Raw genomic sequence first — 19254 nt, forward strand, 5'->3', positions numbered from 1 at the left:
ATCATAACTACTTACAGGCATGTAAATCACTGCCAAAACCTGTTACAATCTGCAGCTGTCTTTAAAAGGTACTCTGCCCAGAGCCACTTCACTGGAAGTCTTTCAGCTAGTCAGTTCAGGTAGGACTCAACAACAGGTAACTAAATAGATATAAGGGTGGAGAGAAGCAAATTGCAAAAACTACCTAAGGAACACCCAGCTATCTGGGAAGCAAATTAAGCTTTGTGATTACTGTGCTGGTTTGGCTGGGGTACAGTTAATTTTCACAGGAAGCTAGGAGGGGTTGCAGCCAAGACAGCAGACCCCAGCTGGCCAAAGGGGAATTCCCCACCATTTGTATTCTGTACCAAATCGTGCTCAGTATAAAGCTGGGGGAGCTGGCCAGGAGAGGAGCTCACTGCTTGGGGAATCACCACCGTCTGGGCCTTTTATTTCTGGGACCAGTGATGTGGTGTAATTGTCTCAGAGCATTAAGTGTGGTCCGGGTGCCCACACTTCTGGGATCAGCTGTACATGAGTTTTACCTTTTCTTACCTGATTCCCCTTCCCATCCCACCAGGAGGAGGGGATGAGAGGGGTGAGTAAGCAGCGCGTGGTCCAAGTTGCCAGCTGGGGCTAAACTACAACGATCACCTGCTGTAATGCCATACTAGCAGTCCAATGACAATGCAGATAACAAGACCTTTGGAACAGTAGTTCACATACTCAGCAAAAGTCAGGATGGATTTGTAATCTACTTACAGAGAGAGCCTGTTATTTGCCTACATAAAGTGGGCCTAAAGTGCTTACTCATAATACACAGAGGTAGTTGCACATGTATTTCAAGCTTAATCCTCTACAAGATTACTCAGAAATTTGTATTGAAGTAAAATCAAAAGGTGAAGTTGACCCCTAAAAAAAAGTTTGGCATTAACTAGTCACTCTTTTGATTACATTCCTACATTTTTTCCATTCACACTAATTTTCAGAATATTTGAAGACCAAACATCACTCACCATCCCATTTTTGTTCTATTCCATGGCCTGAGTTCACATACCTAAAGCCAGACAGCAGACCTAACGTTATTCTTGTAAATTAAACCAGTGGATTTGTGAAATTATGTTATCCAAGAAGAGTAAAAATGTTTTTGTTTTCTAGAACAACAGATATTATGTAATGACACTATTAAAAAAAACCAAAATGACTAATAAGCAGCAAGAGGGTGGAAGACAGGAACTCTTTAACTTATTTTTAAATTGTTGAGAGTTTCATGGTGACATTCAGTGCAAAAGAACAGCAGTAAAGAATACTGTTTCTGTAGCTTGGGCTATTTTCAGAATAATTACATTTTGAAATTGGGTTCTTTGCCATCTCTGTTTAGGTGATTTCAGTTCTTTTTATGTGCAAATATGCACCATTCTTTCATGACATCTGTTTCCTAGTTAAATGGCCAAGCACAAAGAGCTGCAGGAGAGAGTTCACCTGGGTGAAAGAGACTCAATATGAAAAAACCTCGGCTGCCTACTCTTTGTTCTGTAGAAAGTCAAACCTGAAATACCTTCTATAACACAGATGTAAACTTATAAACACAATGTATTTTAAAGCTAAATGTTACAGTGAAAGAAGACCAGCTAGCATTGCAGTATGTTGGACCTTTAACACAATTTGGATGACATTGCCATTATAACATCTTAGCAACAAAATAAATCAGAAGCCAAATCAGAGTCCAAGAATCTGCACCCAGAATGAACAGCTGTGCCACATTCAGAGATGATTGTGGAAATTTGGTACATAAGATTGAAAGGAAATCTCCTCCAAAAACATTAGATTGAAAAGCTCAGAGGGAAAGCTAAGCTCAGTGGAAAGCTAAAATCAGCCTAGCAGTACCCTGTCTTTTCTCATCCTGGATTCCAAGCAAGGCTCCTGAAGGAGCTACTTATCACTGCGATCTTGACTTGCCATGCGAAACCCCCACATAAGGTGAAAAGCTAATAAGCAATTCGCCTTTTCCCTGCAAACTCCCTCTGGTAGTCTATTCTCTCCTGGCTGCCTCTTCAGTTCTTCAGCTGCTTTGGCGGCACAGTGTGACTAGGGCTGTGACAACCTGAACTGGCTGTGACTCCTAGCGTTAGAAGGATATTCCAGGAAACTTCGGAAGCCCCTGCTCTTACCCCTTACCTTCCAACACACAGGGTCAAAGTCTCCTTTCTGAATGAGGCAGGAAAATGAAAGTGGTCCTTTCAGCCCAGTGATACTTCTTCCAGCTAGCAGCTCAGCATGTGAAAATGGAGAGTTGGCTTAATATTCCTGCTCCAAAACAATGAATGACAACAAAAAACAAACAAACAAAAAACTAGAAGCCCAAGGTATCTCACAAAATTTATGTTTATTTATATACTAAAAAATAGCCTTGTACTGCCCACCTCCCACAGCACCAATTATCTGTAGGAAACCCAGCACATACTTGAAGTATAGACCTGCTAGCTGGAAATATCAGGAAATGGTGGGGAGGAAGGGCATACAGACAGTTTTGATACTGAACTATAGTGATAATGCAACAGAAAATTATGCAGGCCACCTAAATCCAATTTTGTTAGTTTCAGTCACCCTATCTTCTTCTAAAAGACCACGTACTTTTATTTGAAGAGTAAAGTAGTAACTTTATAGATTGAAAGTGAAGCAATTTTAGAGTAGCTCATTATTTGACATAATTAGTATCCTTGCTGCAGATAAATTCCAGATAACTAATTTTCTTCACCATGAAAGAAGGTGCTTGTTTCTGAAATGTTACGAGACTTCATAGCACGTCTGTTCATAAGGCTGTTACTGAAACTTAATTCCTTGAGCCAAAGGTAAATCCTTCCTGTAGTTGATCGTACTGGAAGAGAAACAAGTATTTAGAGATCAGGCTTGACCACTGAGGCAGGTTATACCATCAGTTTCCTATGTACAAGGCTTCTGATTTCTGTCACACATACACAAGACTTCTGTAAGCAGTTCACCTGTTTAAAGCTATGAACTGGCTTTACTCCGGTTTTCAATACGGTAATTAGGTGTGGGGAAAGACCACATTGCCCATTATCTCTTCCTTGAGAGATCAAAGAGAAAGTAAAGTATCACCTCAGTCTCTCACTAGGAGAATATCCATACAGAAGAATCGAGGTGGGATTACTTATGTTCATAAGCCTGTAGCCTTTACCTGTGCATGATAGCAGAAGGTAGCATAGAGTGGGAACAGCCAGCCACTACAGGCTGTCAGGATATATATGGACAGATATCCAAAACGTAGCTAAATCATCCACCACTGGCAATAGTACCCCCTCACTGTGGTTGCCACTTCATGTATTTCCTCCTAAGTTTCAGTAACTCAATTTTTGCCAAGGTTAAAATCAGGCAAGAGGGGAAAAAATGACTTTTTTTTTTTTTCTCCCCTCTTGAGGAACAGTGAGTATAGAAAGGTCTTTATCTAGTCCCTTTAAATCATCTTTTACTAGTAACACAGATATAAATTCTTGCATGAAGGCAATTACACTTATTCATGGTTATTTTGTATTTAGCAAAGATAACTTCCCACAGTCAGGATTTATAAACTTTGAACATTTGCAAGTTTATCTGTAATTTACATTTATTTGGAATTCCAGAACTCTGTCTTACCAAGTAGACCGTCTCATATAAAGCTTCCATGAATCACTTCCAGATTCTCTTCCCCCACCAGTGTGCTTTTCCCCACCTGTAAGAAAGATGTTATAAATGAAAACTTGAAATTTTTTTGGAGCATGGGAATCTGGACTAACTCCAGGAGGTGATAATTTTTATAAAAGCTCATGGGGAAAAATATTCCCTTTCCCTTGTTCTATATCTGAAATAAATTACCACAATGCCACCTCATACAACTCACACAGCTAGCTCTCTCCTCATGCTTGATCCAAAACCATCTGTGAGTTGAAAGTCTCATTATGCTGGCACCAGGGGACCTTGTTTTGAAGATATTTTGTTTTAACATGAGACAAGAGTACAAGAATGTGCTTGTTCTTGTACTATTTAAATGGTAAAGTGAATATTTATTCTTGCCTCCCCTCACTTCCTTCAGTATACACAAAAAAAGAGAAATAAAGACAAAAATGTATTTAAAGAATTTCTCACAAAAATGTTCTATGCTGTCATTTTCGTATACACATGTAAGCATACACAACAAAAATGCTCATGATTGTTTTAATTTAAACTTTTTTTTAAACAGTTTTCCACTCAGCTACATCTCTAAACACATTCAGAACATACTTCTGAGTTGCGTTCCCTTGGTGGGAGGAGGAAAATTACACAGGGAATATTTAAAGAGCAAATACACAGATTTTTAAAAGCTGAAATCCAACGATCCTTCAAGGTCCCTTCCAATCCCTAACATTCTGTGATACATCTATTCAATGTCTGTTTTCTGCTAAAGCAGTATCATTCAAAATTAACTTAATATTTTTTCAGAGTTAGCCATTTAAATGGACTGATTTAAACCTTGAAAAATAAGATGGGGAGACCTATTTTATACTAGTCTTACACTGGTAATGCTTTATTCTCATCCAGAGTCATCAGGAAAAAAAAAAAAGCCCACCCAGCTTTAAGAAAAATGAAGCTTGAGGAAAAATACCAAGTCTCTAGGTGTGATACTAGAGGATTTCAACATTTAAAGGATAAAGAAAAAAGCATAAGTAACATACCAAAAGCTCCTCCAATCTCAGCCCCACTAGTTGGGATGTTGACATTCACAATTCCACAGTCAGATCCCTTTGGCCTACAAAGGTAAGACACAATTACTCCTCAGGATCAGGAAAAGCTCCTTTCCTAAAATGAGGGCTACAAAATGCTCAGCTAGCATTGTGCATAGGTTTACTAAACACATGAAAGACTGATCATATGCTTCAGGAAGGTAGAAAAATAACTTAAATTATACCCAAGCCAGCAGAAAATCCTTCCCAAATCTTTGGTAAAGATACTGCTGGAAAGACCTTGTTTTACTTCATTATTCCAGGCAAAAACCTCCTCTTGCTCCTAAAATGAACATAAAATGACCATTCAAAGCACAGCAGCTACAAATAAGCACTGTGAGAAAAAAATCCAATGCACCAGACATAATGCAAATACACTGTATGCTACTTGAAAAATATACATGCAACAAATCTGGGACAGGACACCTCCACCGCTGCTCAAAACATACATGAGCAATAAAAAAAATCTATTCCTGTACAGACTGTCATCTTAATTCCAGTGTTTTTCACAGAAAATGCATAAATGTAGCTACACAGTGAGGTAAGCTATTAGAGTGGATATCTCACAGTGCAGAACAATGGTTACCACAACTAAAGTGCCAGGACAACTACATGAACACGACATACATCTGAAATCTCCCTCCTCTTCTGTTGGCATCTTTGACACCTGACTAACTCCCCATTGTTATTTTACCTTAAATTTCAGCACATACAGTATGGGGGCAAATGTCTCAGTGTGGACAACGGGTGCATCATGAGGAAGGCCAGTCACAATGGTTGGTTCAACATAGTTTCCAGGGCGACTTATAACCTTCAAAACACAAAAAAGCAGAAACAAGTGAGGAAGCTCAAACCAGCATCCTGCTTAGTACAAGTGGAGGACGGGAATCCTTCATGGTCTGACTGTTATAGCTGTGCCTAGCAATCAGAAACATAAGGTCAGGTCATCAGAGTAGGTAACTTTGATTAGAACTTCAAAGGTATTAGGAATAAAGAAGGTGCCAGTGAAAGACAAGAATTGCTAGAGTGATAGGTCCATGAGAATTAAATGTCCCATATGATGAAGATACGCAAGTGGGTCCCTTGAATCTTCAGTATTTCCTGAAGTTTGATATTATGAATCCAGGGACAAAACAGCAATTCTTTGTTATGTGTTTGATACTCGTTTATGTTTCTGTTTGTATTTTTACCATCACCTGCGACTAGGGAGTAGTGCAAGGAACAGCCAAATGCTCTTAGCCATTTATTGGAGAAGATCACAGCTCCTAAATAGACCCATCTTTACCCTGAAGACAGGATCATAATTCAAACATTTTCAGACTGACTAGCTTAACATCCTGTAATGGCTGATGGGACAAATTGAGGTACAATCTTGGCTGAAGCCACCCTGTCACTGATTTTTTTTTTCCTAGAGCACTAAATGTAGCAGGGAGAATACAAGTCACCTTTCCACCGTAGACGACAGAGCCACCCTGTTGTTTTGCTTGTTCTACTGCATCAAGGAACATTTTCACAGCTTCTTTGGTATGAAGAGGCCCATACAGAGTGTCAGCTAAAAACCAAAGATCCAAAGACATACTTTCAGCAAAACAGTATACATTTCAAAATATCCTTAGAATGACATTTTGGGAGTAATCATTTCACCTGTCCAAGATGAGCAGTAGTAGATGGATTCTTTATCTTCCTTTCAGAGTTTGTATTCTAAATGAAACCAGCTATCCCCACTCCCTGGTAAACTGCTAACACTGGATGGCTTTGATCTATAAACACTTTGTAATTTAAACACAAAGAAACAAACAGAAACTTGTCTCCTAAATCCATGAGTTGGCAAACAGCTACTTACAATCCAATGGATCACCAATGCGGACCTGGGCATATGCCTTAGCAAGCTTTGCCACCACCTCGTCATGGATGCTTTCATGGAGGAACTAAACAAAACATGGCAAGAAGGCTGTAAGACAGCTCAGCCTATGTAACTTCCTGAAGTACAACTACGCTTTGAAAATGGCTGACTGAAGTGTGGAGATAGTGTTGCTCATATTCAGCAAATCCTAAAATTAAACCCACGAGCAGGACATCAAAACAGCACCAACGCCATGGAATGAAGATCTAAAATCTTCAATATGAAGATTTAAAAGAAGCCAAGAAACAAAAACCTGTTTAGGTTTCACTGATACCTTCTCAGATTAATGGTATCTATGTGTGCTGCAAATGCTTCAGTTAAGTGCTTCAGGACAAATACTAAAGTGTTTTTTATTGCTATAATTTGAGGAATCACTGTTCTTCTTATACACCCAAAGTTAAGCCACATCAATTTTGGTGAATATTTACCCCATCAACCCAACCCTGAAAAGACTATACAGACACAGGCTGACATTATAACACCTTTAAACTTACTGAAAATTATGAGTTAAAATTAATAATAAAGTAAGCAACACACACTCTCACTTTCCTGAAATCTAAATCCTGAACCAAAATTTGTAGCAGGCACAAGCAAAGCAGCACTGACAATGAAAATAGAAAGAAATACCAGAATTATGATAAGTTTTGTTTTCCTGAGTTCTAGCACAAGGTACATTTAGAAATACATAAAAAAAACCCTCTAGAGCTAGAAGTATAGTAGTATGACAAATGACCATCTTATTTTCCCATCCTACCAATTTTTGACAAAGCAAAAAAGCGTTTCATAGATTATTTCTTGCTCTTCATAATATTAGGAATTGTCACGCGTTTTCTGAGCTAATTTGGAATTAATTTTCAACTCGGAGCTACCCAAATCAGACAACATACATTTACTCACCAGCCTTCTAACAGTTGTGCACCTCTGACCTGCTGTTCCCACAGCAGCAAACAGAGCAGATGGGATGACAAGGTTCAGATCTGCATCTTCAAACACTTAACAAAAATAAAAACATTAGGATGTTAATGAAGTATATAGGTAGTTCACAAGACTTAAGACACCAAACAATATAATAAACTGACAGGTTGGTCAAGAAGCATTAGGAATAGCAGCACTAGCATAGAACACTAAGATATATAGAAACACCTCCAAACTTCTACTACTTTTACACCTGGAATTAAACATTTGCAACTGAACACAAACATAGGTATGAACAACTAAAAATAGCCTTTTGCAATAAAGCTTGCAAAGAACCTGAGTTTCATTTTAATTCAAGAAACCACATGCATTTTCTTGCCGTTTCATCACCTTGTCCTATCACTGAGATGCTGAGAAGCTTAAAGAAACAACAGCAAAGTGTATCCAGACAGCATGCAAAAAGGTAGCTGAAACATACAAGTACACAATAATGTAAAATATAACTGAGCTGAACAAATTTATCTGGCTAGAAAACACCGGGATGTTTAAAGCAAAGCTAGTACATAAAAGCCTCAAAGGATACCTCAGCTTAGCCAGTCCCACAGAATTCTCTAAGTATTCAAAATTATTATTAAACTTGGGACAAAGTCCAACCAAACAATGTTTATGCCATCATTCAAAACCAATTCCAGAAAATACAGGACTTTCATAAGAAAAAGGAAACAATTTTCTAAGTATTACGTTTGTGGTACTGGCTGTGAAGCAGTACAGGAAAAAAAGAAAGACTTGCTCAAATGTGGCTTTCAAAAGAGCTTAATATTCTAGATAGGCAATTACATTTGTTCATGATACGAAAAAGGTGAAAAAGAAGGCTTTAACATAACAGGACAGCAATTTAAGCATTTATCTAGCTTGTATTTTCTTTGCATCACTTTGCTCTGCTTCACAGGGTTTATGCTATGTTTTTCTGGGAATTGGATCATACCTTAAGCTACTTAATCCTGTAACATGTGCTACTGAAACAAATACCTGCATGCTTTGATTTCAAGTATCGTGTGTTAGACTTATATATAATGTGTACCTGTTTTCTAAAATGGTAAAAGTGTGGTGTTCACAAGGTAAGAACTATCCTAGGATAAATTTATTTAGCATTGTCCACGTCCCAATACTGAAGCTTCCTGCTTCTACCACTCCCTTCTTCACTTCAAAGGTGAATACATATGAGAGCTTGAACTTTCATTTTTTATTTTAAATACTACCCCTCCACAACACTGAAGACAGAAGAAAAACCCCATGACATTCTACTAGACTTTTTAAACCCCCCGGGGATGGGGACGGAAGAAAAAAGGGACAATTTACTACAAACATTTGCATACTAACTTCCAAATATCACCTATGGGACTAAATTTCTACAGTGCACGTTACCAATAATGGCATTATTTCCTCCCAGTTCCAGCAGACTTCGACCTAATAAAAATGAAAAAAAAGCAAGTTGTCATGCACACATGTATTCACCGCACCTCATTCAGTTAGCTCACCTCTAACTAGAGCTAGGTTTCATTAAACATATTTTTCTCAATAGACAAAATGTTTTAGGCATTACAGTCAATTAAAAGCTCTAAGCAAAGCAGAAAATTACACCAAATGCTACATCTATCACATATTTTGAAGAAAGATACTTGGAAAGCAGTTACGACAGAAAGAAGCTTAAAAAATACACAAAAGTAGCAGTGGAAAGAAAAATATGAAAAGAGGAAAAATTGCAGCATAAATAGTATAATACAGACAAAGAAGAGGAAGAAGTGCTACAGAGATCAAACATAAAATTTAAATAGGTTTATTTATTTTTCTGCCAACTGCTCTATTTCAAAACTGATAGAAAAAATTACCATCTACTTCTGGGTGAACAATTGCAATCTGTTGGTTGGTTGGTTGGTTGGTTTTTCTATACTCCTATGAACTTCAAATGTGTAAAATGAGAAAATCCTATTCACAAGGTTTTCCACTTAAAAGTAAAAAGTTAGAATCCAGCAGCTGTGCAGGGACTCACGCCTGTACACATTTAAATATTTGCAACAAAAACAGCACCTAAAAAAATCCTAACTTTTCTCCTGTATTTATAAGTAAAAGGTGAGGGGGCTTTTATCCATGAACATATTGCCGAAAGACCATAGGCCTTGGCTGTTCATCTTGACAATGTCCACACAATTATATTCATGGATCTCCCCAGATTACCTGTAGGGCCATGGATTTGTGGAAGCCCTGAAAAAAATGCTGGGTTATTTTAAAATCCTATAGCACTCCCCTGCCTTTCTCAACCATGGAAAGAAATAGAGGAGACCCCATACACTCACCAAATCTCTCCTGAACCGTAAGTGCCACTTGCTTGCCCACTTTCGTGCTGCCAGTGAAAGATAACAGGTTGATTCTCTCATCTCTCGCCATTGCTGTCCTGCACAACAGGAGACATACCACCATGTCCAACGGAAGAGCAGACTGCTGAAAAAATTGCCTGCACCTTCCAAATAAACGAACTTCAACCAGGGAGATGTTTCAAAGTCAGAGCCACTTCTTTGGAAACATCAGGTGATTGAGCAGATGTCAGGAAAGCTGCTGCTTAGTCAGAAAAGAGGAACAAGGCTGTTTCCCTCCCCCTTTTCACACTATAAGAGCATCACCTGTACTAATTTTGAAATTCAATCTGAAGTGAGTAGTGACATTGGCTGAAATTGTTACATTCCCTAAGAAAATACGCATACCTGTGGCTTTTTTTAATGCTTACCATCTGTTTTGTCTTCTCTTGAAATGCTCCAAAGAATAATGTGGATATACATTTGTACTTGGAACTTCCATATTTTAATAGTCAAACAAAACAATTTGATTTGTACAGCTTCCAAGCACAGGTATGCATCTATAAGCAAGTGCAGAGTCCTATCTGAGCATGGAAAATGGGGAAGTATTCTCCCCCACAAGAGGTCCTAAAGGCCAATGGACTAGAAAACGAAAACTCTTAAGAACATGATGAGTAGAATTTAACATTAGCTGTATTCTTTGGGTGTAAGCATATGCAGAAGTATAATACAAACTTAGCCATGTCTCTTCATTAAATATATGATCTCACAACAGCAAGTAGAAATATGCGTTATGTTTACAGCAGGGCCAGAGTTTCAGACCAGTTGATTAAAATGATGGCAACAAGTATGTGCATGTGCTGGGAACTCCTGGAGATCAGAAAAACTTTGAGAAATACCTCAAAGAATATTATTCATCCTCTACACATCTTCACAAGACACAATAAATGTTACCTACCCAATATCTGCTCCACCACAAACCAGAGAACAGATTGCTCCAGGCACTTTGTTATCCTCCAAGACTTTGGCAATTATCCTAGAATCAAAGACATAAAAATTTCAGAGGTTTCTGACAGGTGCCTGTAACATGGAATGAACCATTAAAACTGTCTGACCATGCACATGAAGAAGGTACAGATTTTTAAAAATCAGCAGTCTGGCAGTTAAATGACATGTAGTTCATACTATACATAACACATTTCTCTCTTAAAGACTTTGGAGTTACAGCCATAGGTCACGCAGAAGTAAGACTCTAAAATATATTCATTATGTGTTCACACAATTGGCACAGACAAGCATTAGATCAGTGTGTAAAAACCTTGGCTGTACAGTCTTTCACCATTAGAAAGAGACATTTATATAACTTTATGGAGCTACACAAAATACCCATAAGTAGTTTGAGGCCACTGTTCTCCAAAGTTAATGTTAAAGCTACAAGATTTAATAATCAGTTATTTTGAAGGGGCCTATTTCTATGTAGCATTTAAAAATGTATGTTATTCTTAGCAAACAATAGATACGTTTTTTAAATGCTGATATAGTAAGCAAAATAGCAATAAACCTAGAGTCATTATCACTATGACATTTATTCTTTGGAGTTCTTCTCTTTTTTTATTAACTTTTGAAACCTAGAAACTCATGCTGAAGAGTTACTAGGTTTGGATAAAGACTGTGGGAAAGACTTCAGGACATAGGTCTACATGGCCAGCCAGAAGAATTTGCAAAGAAACTGACTGTTAATGTTGGGCTGAGAGTCCCAAAAAAGGGATTATTAAGAAACACAAGTAAGTGATCAAGGAAAGCTGAATTTCACCAGCAGTTTGTCTTCTACAAGGAACCAAACTGCATAGCTAACCCTACTACACCAGAAGCATAGTCCAGCTCCCAGAAAAAAACTGTCCAACAGTATAGGTAACATCCTATGTATACTGTGATTTCTAAGGTTACAAGGGGAAGCAGTTCTTCTGATCACAAACACTACCTCAAACAGAAAAGTTGTTTAAAAAGCAAACCAGAAAGCAAAGAAACCAGAACTTACTTTGTAACAGCAACACTAACGAGTGATGTTGTAGGAGCACCCTTCCTAAAAAGAAAAATAGAAATAATGAAATTATTTTATTTTCAGTTCTTCGAGGATTAGAAATAATTCAAGCATGCAATTTTTATGTTATCTGAAATACAGCACATTTTGATTAGGACAGTTTTCAGATGCATGTCAAGATAGGAACTCAAGTGTTTCTCTCCACAGCTTACCATTCAGAGCTTCTGCCAAAATCCACATGAACAAGAACTATGCTAAACACTACAGTGAAGCAGGTAGATGAAAGCGAAGCAGGAGCTGGGAGAGGAAGTAAAGCTACTTTTTTTTTTACTTAGATTCTTAATTTTAGGTGTAGCAATTCTGAAAATATCAACTGTTCTCTACAACTGCCACAAGACCTCCACCTGTTTCTTTATTAACAGGCCATTTGGCTAAGTTCTGGACAAGCCTCAGTCTCACTGTCTCATAAAACAGGTTACCATAAAGTAAAACCAAGCTCTTTGACTACAGTGAACCTAAAAGTAAATAGAAATTAAGCCTACATGAGACAGAAACACCAGACATTTGATAACTATTTCATGCCTGAGATAACAACTCTCTAATTTTAAAACAGTTAGTACATTGGAGAGCTATATCTTACCAGATGCAAGCATTTCCACAGATCATTGCAATTGCGCTGTTCCATCCATAAACTGCCACCGGGAAGTTAAAGGCAGTGATGATTCCTACTAACCCAACGGGATTCCACTGCTCTATAAGGGCATGGCCAGGTCCTGAAAGCAAAGACACAGTGTAATGTGCATCAGTGTAACAGTGTAACAATGCATCATTTAATGTTTCTTTAAAAAGGAAACTGTGTGAGCAAGGGGCACCGCATGACTCCTCTGTTCATCACACCATTAGCTTGTGGAGCGCTGTATGACATGTCCTCCACAGCTCACTGGAACAAGGTTAGCTAGGTTGTGAAAAAAAAGTAATAACAGGACAACATGAAGTTTTGCTATTTTAACAATTCAGTTAACGGAATGGTGATTGTTTGCTAAACAATAACTGACAAAAAGGTCTCTCATTTCTTAGTGCGCTGCTGGACTTTTTACCAACTTTCCTCTAGCACCTTAATTAACAAATAAATCCAAGAGGATCTAATGCTTCAAAGAGTGGAGAGAAAAATCTATATCCTCTCTTGCTACACGCCACAGGCTAGATAGCTCTTTAGGTGGCACTACTGCCTACCAGCATATCTATTCCTAGATAACATGCTCCCTAAATAACTCACAGAACAGAAATTTTGCTGCACTATATCACTGCATATTTAAGCTACATCTCCATCTCTTAATTTGTAACAAACAAACAAAACACAAAAAACAACAACACTCCCCCCCCAAACAAACAAAACAAACAAAATCCAAACAAACAAACAAAAACCACAACAAAAAAACCCCCACACCACAACAGAAAACAACATGTATACACACATACTAACTTTCTGAAGGTAAGACAGGTCCACCAATCATTCGGGACAAACCAAGAGCATAGTCGCACACATCAACATACTCCTGTACTTCCCCAACACCTTCCACAAAAATCTTTCCCATTTCCAAAGAGACCTGAAAAAATTAAGAGGAAGACAAAATTATTGTTAAAAACAAATTCCCTTGCATCCAAAACACATTTTGTCTCCCACTAATGTCAGGCATATCTGTACACCAAGTAAGATTTAATACACTTTTTTTTAATCAGAAGAGATTAACTTCTTCCTCAGTTATTCTCAGCTTAAAGAAAGAATGCAATAGACAACTAGAAAGGACTCAAATTCCCATATGATAGCAGGAAATTAGAAGAAGAAATTAATGAACGGAGGAAATTAAAAATAATCTGCTGAAAGGAGTATCCAACAGTAATCAGGTTCATAGGTTTAGATCAATGATACTCTGAATTTCCATCAGGACATTTGCATACATTGTGGACCAAGTATGGAATAAATTGGAAAAGAGGGCTGATTCTTCTCCAGGAAAAGGAAATGGTCATTTACATTTTTCATAAGCAAAATACTCATTTTACAACACTTCAAAGTGAGTTTGAGATTCCATTTTCAGACATCGCTGAAAATGTCTACACATCTTCATTAGTTTAGTAACCCAGGAGGTTTAGGATTGCTTTTTCATTTTTTTTCTAGCTGAAGTCAATCCTAAACTATGTCCTTCTGTTAAAAGCATGTTAGATGTGCACAATAGACATAGACTATCAACAAGAATAAGCTAGTATTTGAAGACATTTTCATTCAAAAGTGAGAAAATTCACTAACTTAGGAATTGCGAAGTCATTCATTTACCCCCGCTTGATTTTACAGTTATGCTGTAATACCTAGGTATGACTTTCACAGAGATATCACCCACCAATTTAGACAGATGACTGTACTTTGAATAAGCTATTAAGTGAGGAATCATGTTCAAAGGACTGCCACAAGATTTTACTCCCCTTATAAAGGTCAAAATAAAAATGACTAAGCATATTTCTAGGCATTTATATGATGCTTGTCGTCATCTTGAGATAGAAGGAACAGCCCCTGTCTGTGTCCAGAAATGGAGGGGCATGAGACATATCTACTAAGAGCAGTGAGTCTGTAAGTGCAGTAGAAATACATCTGGATACTTGACAAAGACATATTGAGGCGAGGCTGGAAATTTCCAACAGCATATGGAAAGGTGAGTTGCTATACCTTTCTCTTTTACATATTCTAAAGCCAGGAAAAGTCCTAAAACCTACCACACAGCTTTCACCCTAGAGCTCACCCCCTACCCTGGAAGAGCTGAACAGACTTACCTGTTTGGGAAAACTAGAAAAATGCTCTGGTAATAAGCAACAAGTTTTGTCCAAGGAATATACAGCAAAGTTCTGTCTGCCCACACTCACCAGGGAAGCTGTACCATTTTTGAATATAAAAGTATGTTAGCACTCTTAATTCCACCATGGAAACTCTGCTGTGGAGACAACTTCAAGGGAAACAGCAGAACAAAGTTGTGTAGGTTAACAATATGGGTCTGACTGCACATGGAGTTATTCACTGACAGCTCTGCCTGAATAGCAGCAATGCAGGCAAACCCTGTAAAAGGAAAGTAGCAAGTTCCCCACTTGTCTCCTTTTCTTCCCTAGCAACTAGCAAGTGTTTTAAAGGAGCGGTCTTTCAGCCTTTATGTCCTGCACAGCAATGCAAGATGTCAATAAGATTATCTTACCTTCTGAAGCCTTATACCTTCACATGTCAGTTTGCCAAATCCTACAGATCACCAGACAGACTTCAAGGTTAAAAGCTCTGTATTAGAGGAAGTTCTTTTTCAGGACACTTTTAGAATCAGACAGTGCCCTGTCTGACAGACAAGTGGGAAAACAGCAGGGAGACAGTTGTAATGCTCCTCCCAGCCAGAGCACAGGCTCAGAATGAATTATGTTTTCTTTTCCTATTTTATACTATCATTTTCTGTTTAGGATGCCAGAATGCAATCTTACATGTTTTTATTTTTCCCTTTTTTTAAAAAAAAAACAAAACTGAAATTTCTTTAGGCAAGCTAACGGAACTAATGACATTTTAACAATTACTAAGGTTAGTATTCCTGACTAGTACGCTAAAAATGGTCTTGACATACTCCTTCCCCCAACACCAAGTTAAGCTACTTCTTAAAACACCTTACCAAACTTCCCAAAACTTTGATTTTTTGTCTCAGGGCATCACCAATCTGCCGCACTATTTCTCCACGCTTAGGTGCAGGGATCTAGTCAAAACAAAAGAAAACATAAGAATCTATTTGAGACTGAAAATCTGTGAATTCTGCTGCATATATATGGTTAGTTTTCTACTTCTACAGTAAGAAATCACTAATTGCTCTGCTTTTTCCCCTATCTTCCCAAGACATTGTTACTCATTCATTTTTATCATGCACACCACTTTACCAGAAACTGTTTCTGTCCTCAGTGAGACTGATAACACTACACAAATTTATGTCTGCTCAAAACTTCAGTTCCACTGAATATTGCCAGAATAATTCAGATTATTAGTTATGCTGCTTCTGTTGAGCTACACCACTCACAATGCCCCCAAACAATCAGCTGCACCTCAGGAAACAAGTGTTTTTTTATAAAAGCACACTTACCAGTTTCTGAGCTTTTGAAGTGTACTTAACATCACTTTTTTTTTTTTTTTTTTTTTCTGTATGGCAACAGCTGCTGACATATATTTTGTTAGCAGATGCTGAGACGGACAGAAGCCTCAATCATGGAAAAATGAAATCCCTATACCATGTATTAATAGATTTTTTTTTTTAATGTGTTATCAGTATGCTAGATAACAATCAATAGTCAGGGTCAATAATAAACCATACATACGCAACTCGATTTACAGGGTCAGAAACTGCTGATGAACAGCAGTTTTCTGGAAAGAGAGAGGTGAGGAACACATATCAATGCAAGCACATCTCTTTACAGGCCAAATCTTTCAGATAAGCCCATTACAAGCAACGAAATTCACAAAATAAATCCAAACAGCCTTGAGACTTGAAAGCATTGGATCTGTTGGTCGGTAGATTGCTTTCAAATTATTTCCAAACACATTAGGCGTTGGTATACACTCACCAACATTGTATTCCCAAACTGTAACAAAAGAACACATACTAACATATCCTGAGGGAGCTACCGCATTTGCCCTGAACTTTATTTTCTTCAGACAAGGTGAAGGATTTACAGGATAAAATACAGAATGGCCAACCCCTTATGAAATTCAGGTTTCAGCTGGTATCAAAGAAACAGCAGGGACCTATAAAAACCAAGCATGGCATGGCCAGCAAGAGAATGTATGCTGGCTGGACACAGTTTGTACAGGTGCACTGAGAACTACAGCTTGCTAAGGAAAAAGTTGAGCTACTGCCTGAGACAGAAACGTAACACTAAAGTTTTGGAATAATGTAGCAGTTTCATGAAACACAAGGACAGCTGGAGAATAAAATTAAAAAAAAAAAAGCAAACTCAAAACCAGCAGTCTTCCTCACCCCATGAGAACAGGGTTATCACCACAAGTTAGGTATCCAAATATTCTGCAGAGTTCTCACAGGGGAAACCATGCTGTAACAGGAAGTTAAAAACACCCACAGGGAGAATTTGCTCACTACAAGGTTTCTGAACTTCAGCAAATCTCTTGGCAATGGCTTATAGGCACAAAACTGTGCAAATTTGCCCAGCTTTTCAAAACAAACATTTTCCACAAGTCAATGCCCTTTGTACCTCAATGGTAATGTGTGCAACTTGTATGGGTTTGTTTCTAAAGGTCCTCATTACAGATTTTTGCTTTAATGCAACATATACAATATGAACATGTTTTTACAACTGCACCTGACAGGGAAAATGAATGGCCTTTACCTGCCAGAGGTATGCTATAAAAGACAAGTCTCTGTTAACTTACATCAGCCCAGATCTTCCATGCCTCTTTAGCCACCTTTACTGTTTCTTCATAATCCTCCAAATTAGCCTACATGAAGAAGCATGCAAAAGGAAAAGTTCGGAAAACCAAAACCCCACAACAAACACCACAGAAAAGCTTTCCCATCCCAAGCAAGACATTTCTAGTGGACAGTGCTGCACTACAGAATACCACTTTCGCAGGACGTTAATATAGTTTGGTCCCAATATGGCATGTCAATTTGCTTGAAGTTACTGTTGAGAAAAAGTATATGTGCTGCCTAAGCAACAACAACAAAAAGTTAGCAGAAACTTTCCTTCATATCACAAAAGGCGCTCCATAAAGAATAGTTATAAGGGAAGCATTCATCATATACTCATATAGATTCATAGAATTGTTTCGGTTGGAAAAGACCTTTAAGACCACAGAGTCAAACTGTTAATCCGGCATGGTCAATCTTAGATACTACTAAACAGAGGCTATGAGGACTCTCGTACTCCATCAGCCTCACATAATAGGCCAATCAGATGGGAAATAAGAACATTTAGAAGCAGGCAGTTAGCGCCACAGCACCATTCTTACACTAAAAACTTGCACAAATTTACCACGTGAACGCCACGTTGCTCTCCCTCATACGCCCCCCCGGCCAGTCGGCTCCACCGAACAGCCGCGATCGACCCGTTCTGTACCGCCCGAACATGGGCAGTAAAGGCTCTACCGAACACCCCCTGCAAGAGCGGGGCGGGGGGGGCGGATGTGGCGCTGCACATCCAGTTTTCTCCCCGCACAGCCACAGACCCGACTGCAGCAGCGGACGCGAGCTGGGCTGAGCTCCAACAGCCGCCGCGGGGCTCCCACTCCCACCGCCTCCCACCCTGGCGGCCTCGTGGCCCCGCGAACCCTGTGGGAAGGAGGAGCAGCTCTCAAACCAACCCCGGAACAACCGCCACTCCGGCCTCCAGCCCTTCCCTGCCCCCGGGGCCCTCGCCCGGGCCGGGCCCGCTCACCTGTCGGACGCTGGCGATGGGCTGGTTGTTGGCGGGGCAGAACGTCGTCACAACCTACGGCAGGAAGGGGAGGATGAGCAGGGGGGCCGCGGTCGTCTCTCTCCCCCAGGGAGGGGACGCAACGCCCAAGAGTACCGCCGAGGTCCCCGCGACGTGGCACCGCCCGCCGCCCCTCAGGACCCGGCTCCCGCGGTCCCGCTCCCCTCCTCACACCGCTGCGCCGCCCGCACCTGGCCGCCGCCACCCCAGCGCCCGTTGTACACGCCCGGGTTCTCCTCCTGCAGGCCCAGCTCCCGCAGCCAGGCGTAGCGCGGCTGGCTGACCAGCAGGGTGGACATGGCGGCTGCCCCGGCACCGCACCGCAGCAGCTTGGCTGCAGCGACTCGCGCTCCCAGCATCGCCGGGACCGCTCGCGGCGGGGAGGCCAGGGCGCGCGAGTGGGCGGGGCAGGGGCGCGGGGCAGAGGCGCGCGGCAGTGGCCGCACCCCGCCTCGCTCCCCCTGCAGCCAGCGGCGATTGGTGCATGCACAGAATCACAGAGTGTTTGGGATTGAAAGGGACGGCAAAAGATCATCTAGTCCAGTCCCCTGCCGGAGCAGGAACGCCTAGGTGAGAGTACACAGGAATGTGCCCAGGTGGGCTTTGAATGTCTGCAGAGAAGGAGACTCCACAACCCCCCTGGGCAGCCTGTTCCAGTGTTCTGTCACCCTTACTGAGAAGAAGTTTTTTCTCAAATTTAAGTGGAACCTCTTGTGTTCCAGCTTGATCCCATTACCCCTTGTCCTATCATTGTTTGCCACCGAGCCTGGCTCCATCCTCGTGGCACTCACCCTTTATATATTTATAAACATTAAT

At 39.9% G+C, this 19254-nt stretch overlaps 1 protein-coding gene across 2 annotated transcripts; it reads right to left on the bottom strand.

Annotated features, from left to right (window-relative positions):
* Positions 1-2802: 2802 nt before the first annotated feature.
* Positions 2803-18752, bottom strand: ALDH7A1 (aldehyde dehydrogenase 7 family member A1; the record flags this gene model as incomplete). Of its 2 annotated transcripts, XM_080362884.1 has the most annotated exons (18): positions 18630-18752; positions 18400-18453; positions 17396-17461; positions 15636-15716; positions 13430-13553; positions 12587-12719; positions 11944-11988; positions 10864-10941; positions 9909-10006; positions 8980-9021; positions 7537-7631; positions 6580-6664; positions 6182-6288; positions 5431-5547; positions 4922-5019; positions 4689-4762; positions 3634-3709; positions 2803-2857 (listed from the first exon to the last, which is right to left on the bottom strand). In XM_080362884.1, exons 1-18 carry the CDS (start codon positions 18735-18737, stop codon positions 2803-2805), a joined length of 1536 nt encoding a protein of 511 aa, XP_080219010.1. In that variant the 5' UTR covers positions 18738-18752. The 2 variants fall into 2 exon arrangements, with proteins under 2 accessions (XP_080219010.1, XP_080219011.1); XM_080362885.1 differs by lacking the exons at positions 6182-6288; positions 6580-6664 and having other exon boundaries at positions 18630-18740.
* Between the last annotated feature and the right edge of the window lie 502 nt (positions 18753-19254).

This window comes from Nesoenas mayeri (assembly GCF_963082525.1).
Source record: "Nesoenas mayeri genome assembly, chromosome: Z".
Classification (NCBI taxonomy): domain Eukaryota; kingdom Metazoa; phylum Chordata; class Aves; order Columbiformes; family Columbidae; genus Nesoenas; species Nesoenas mayeri.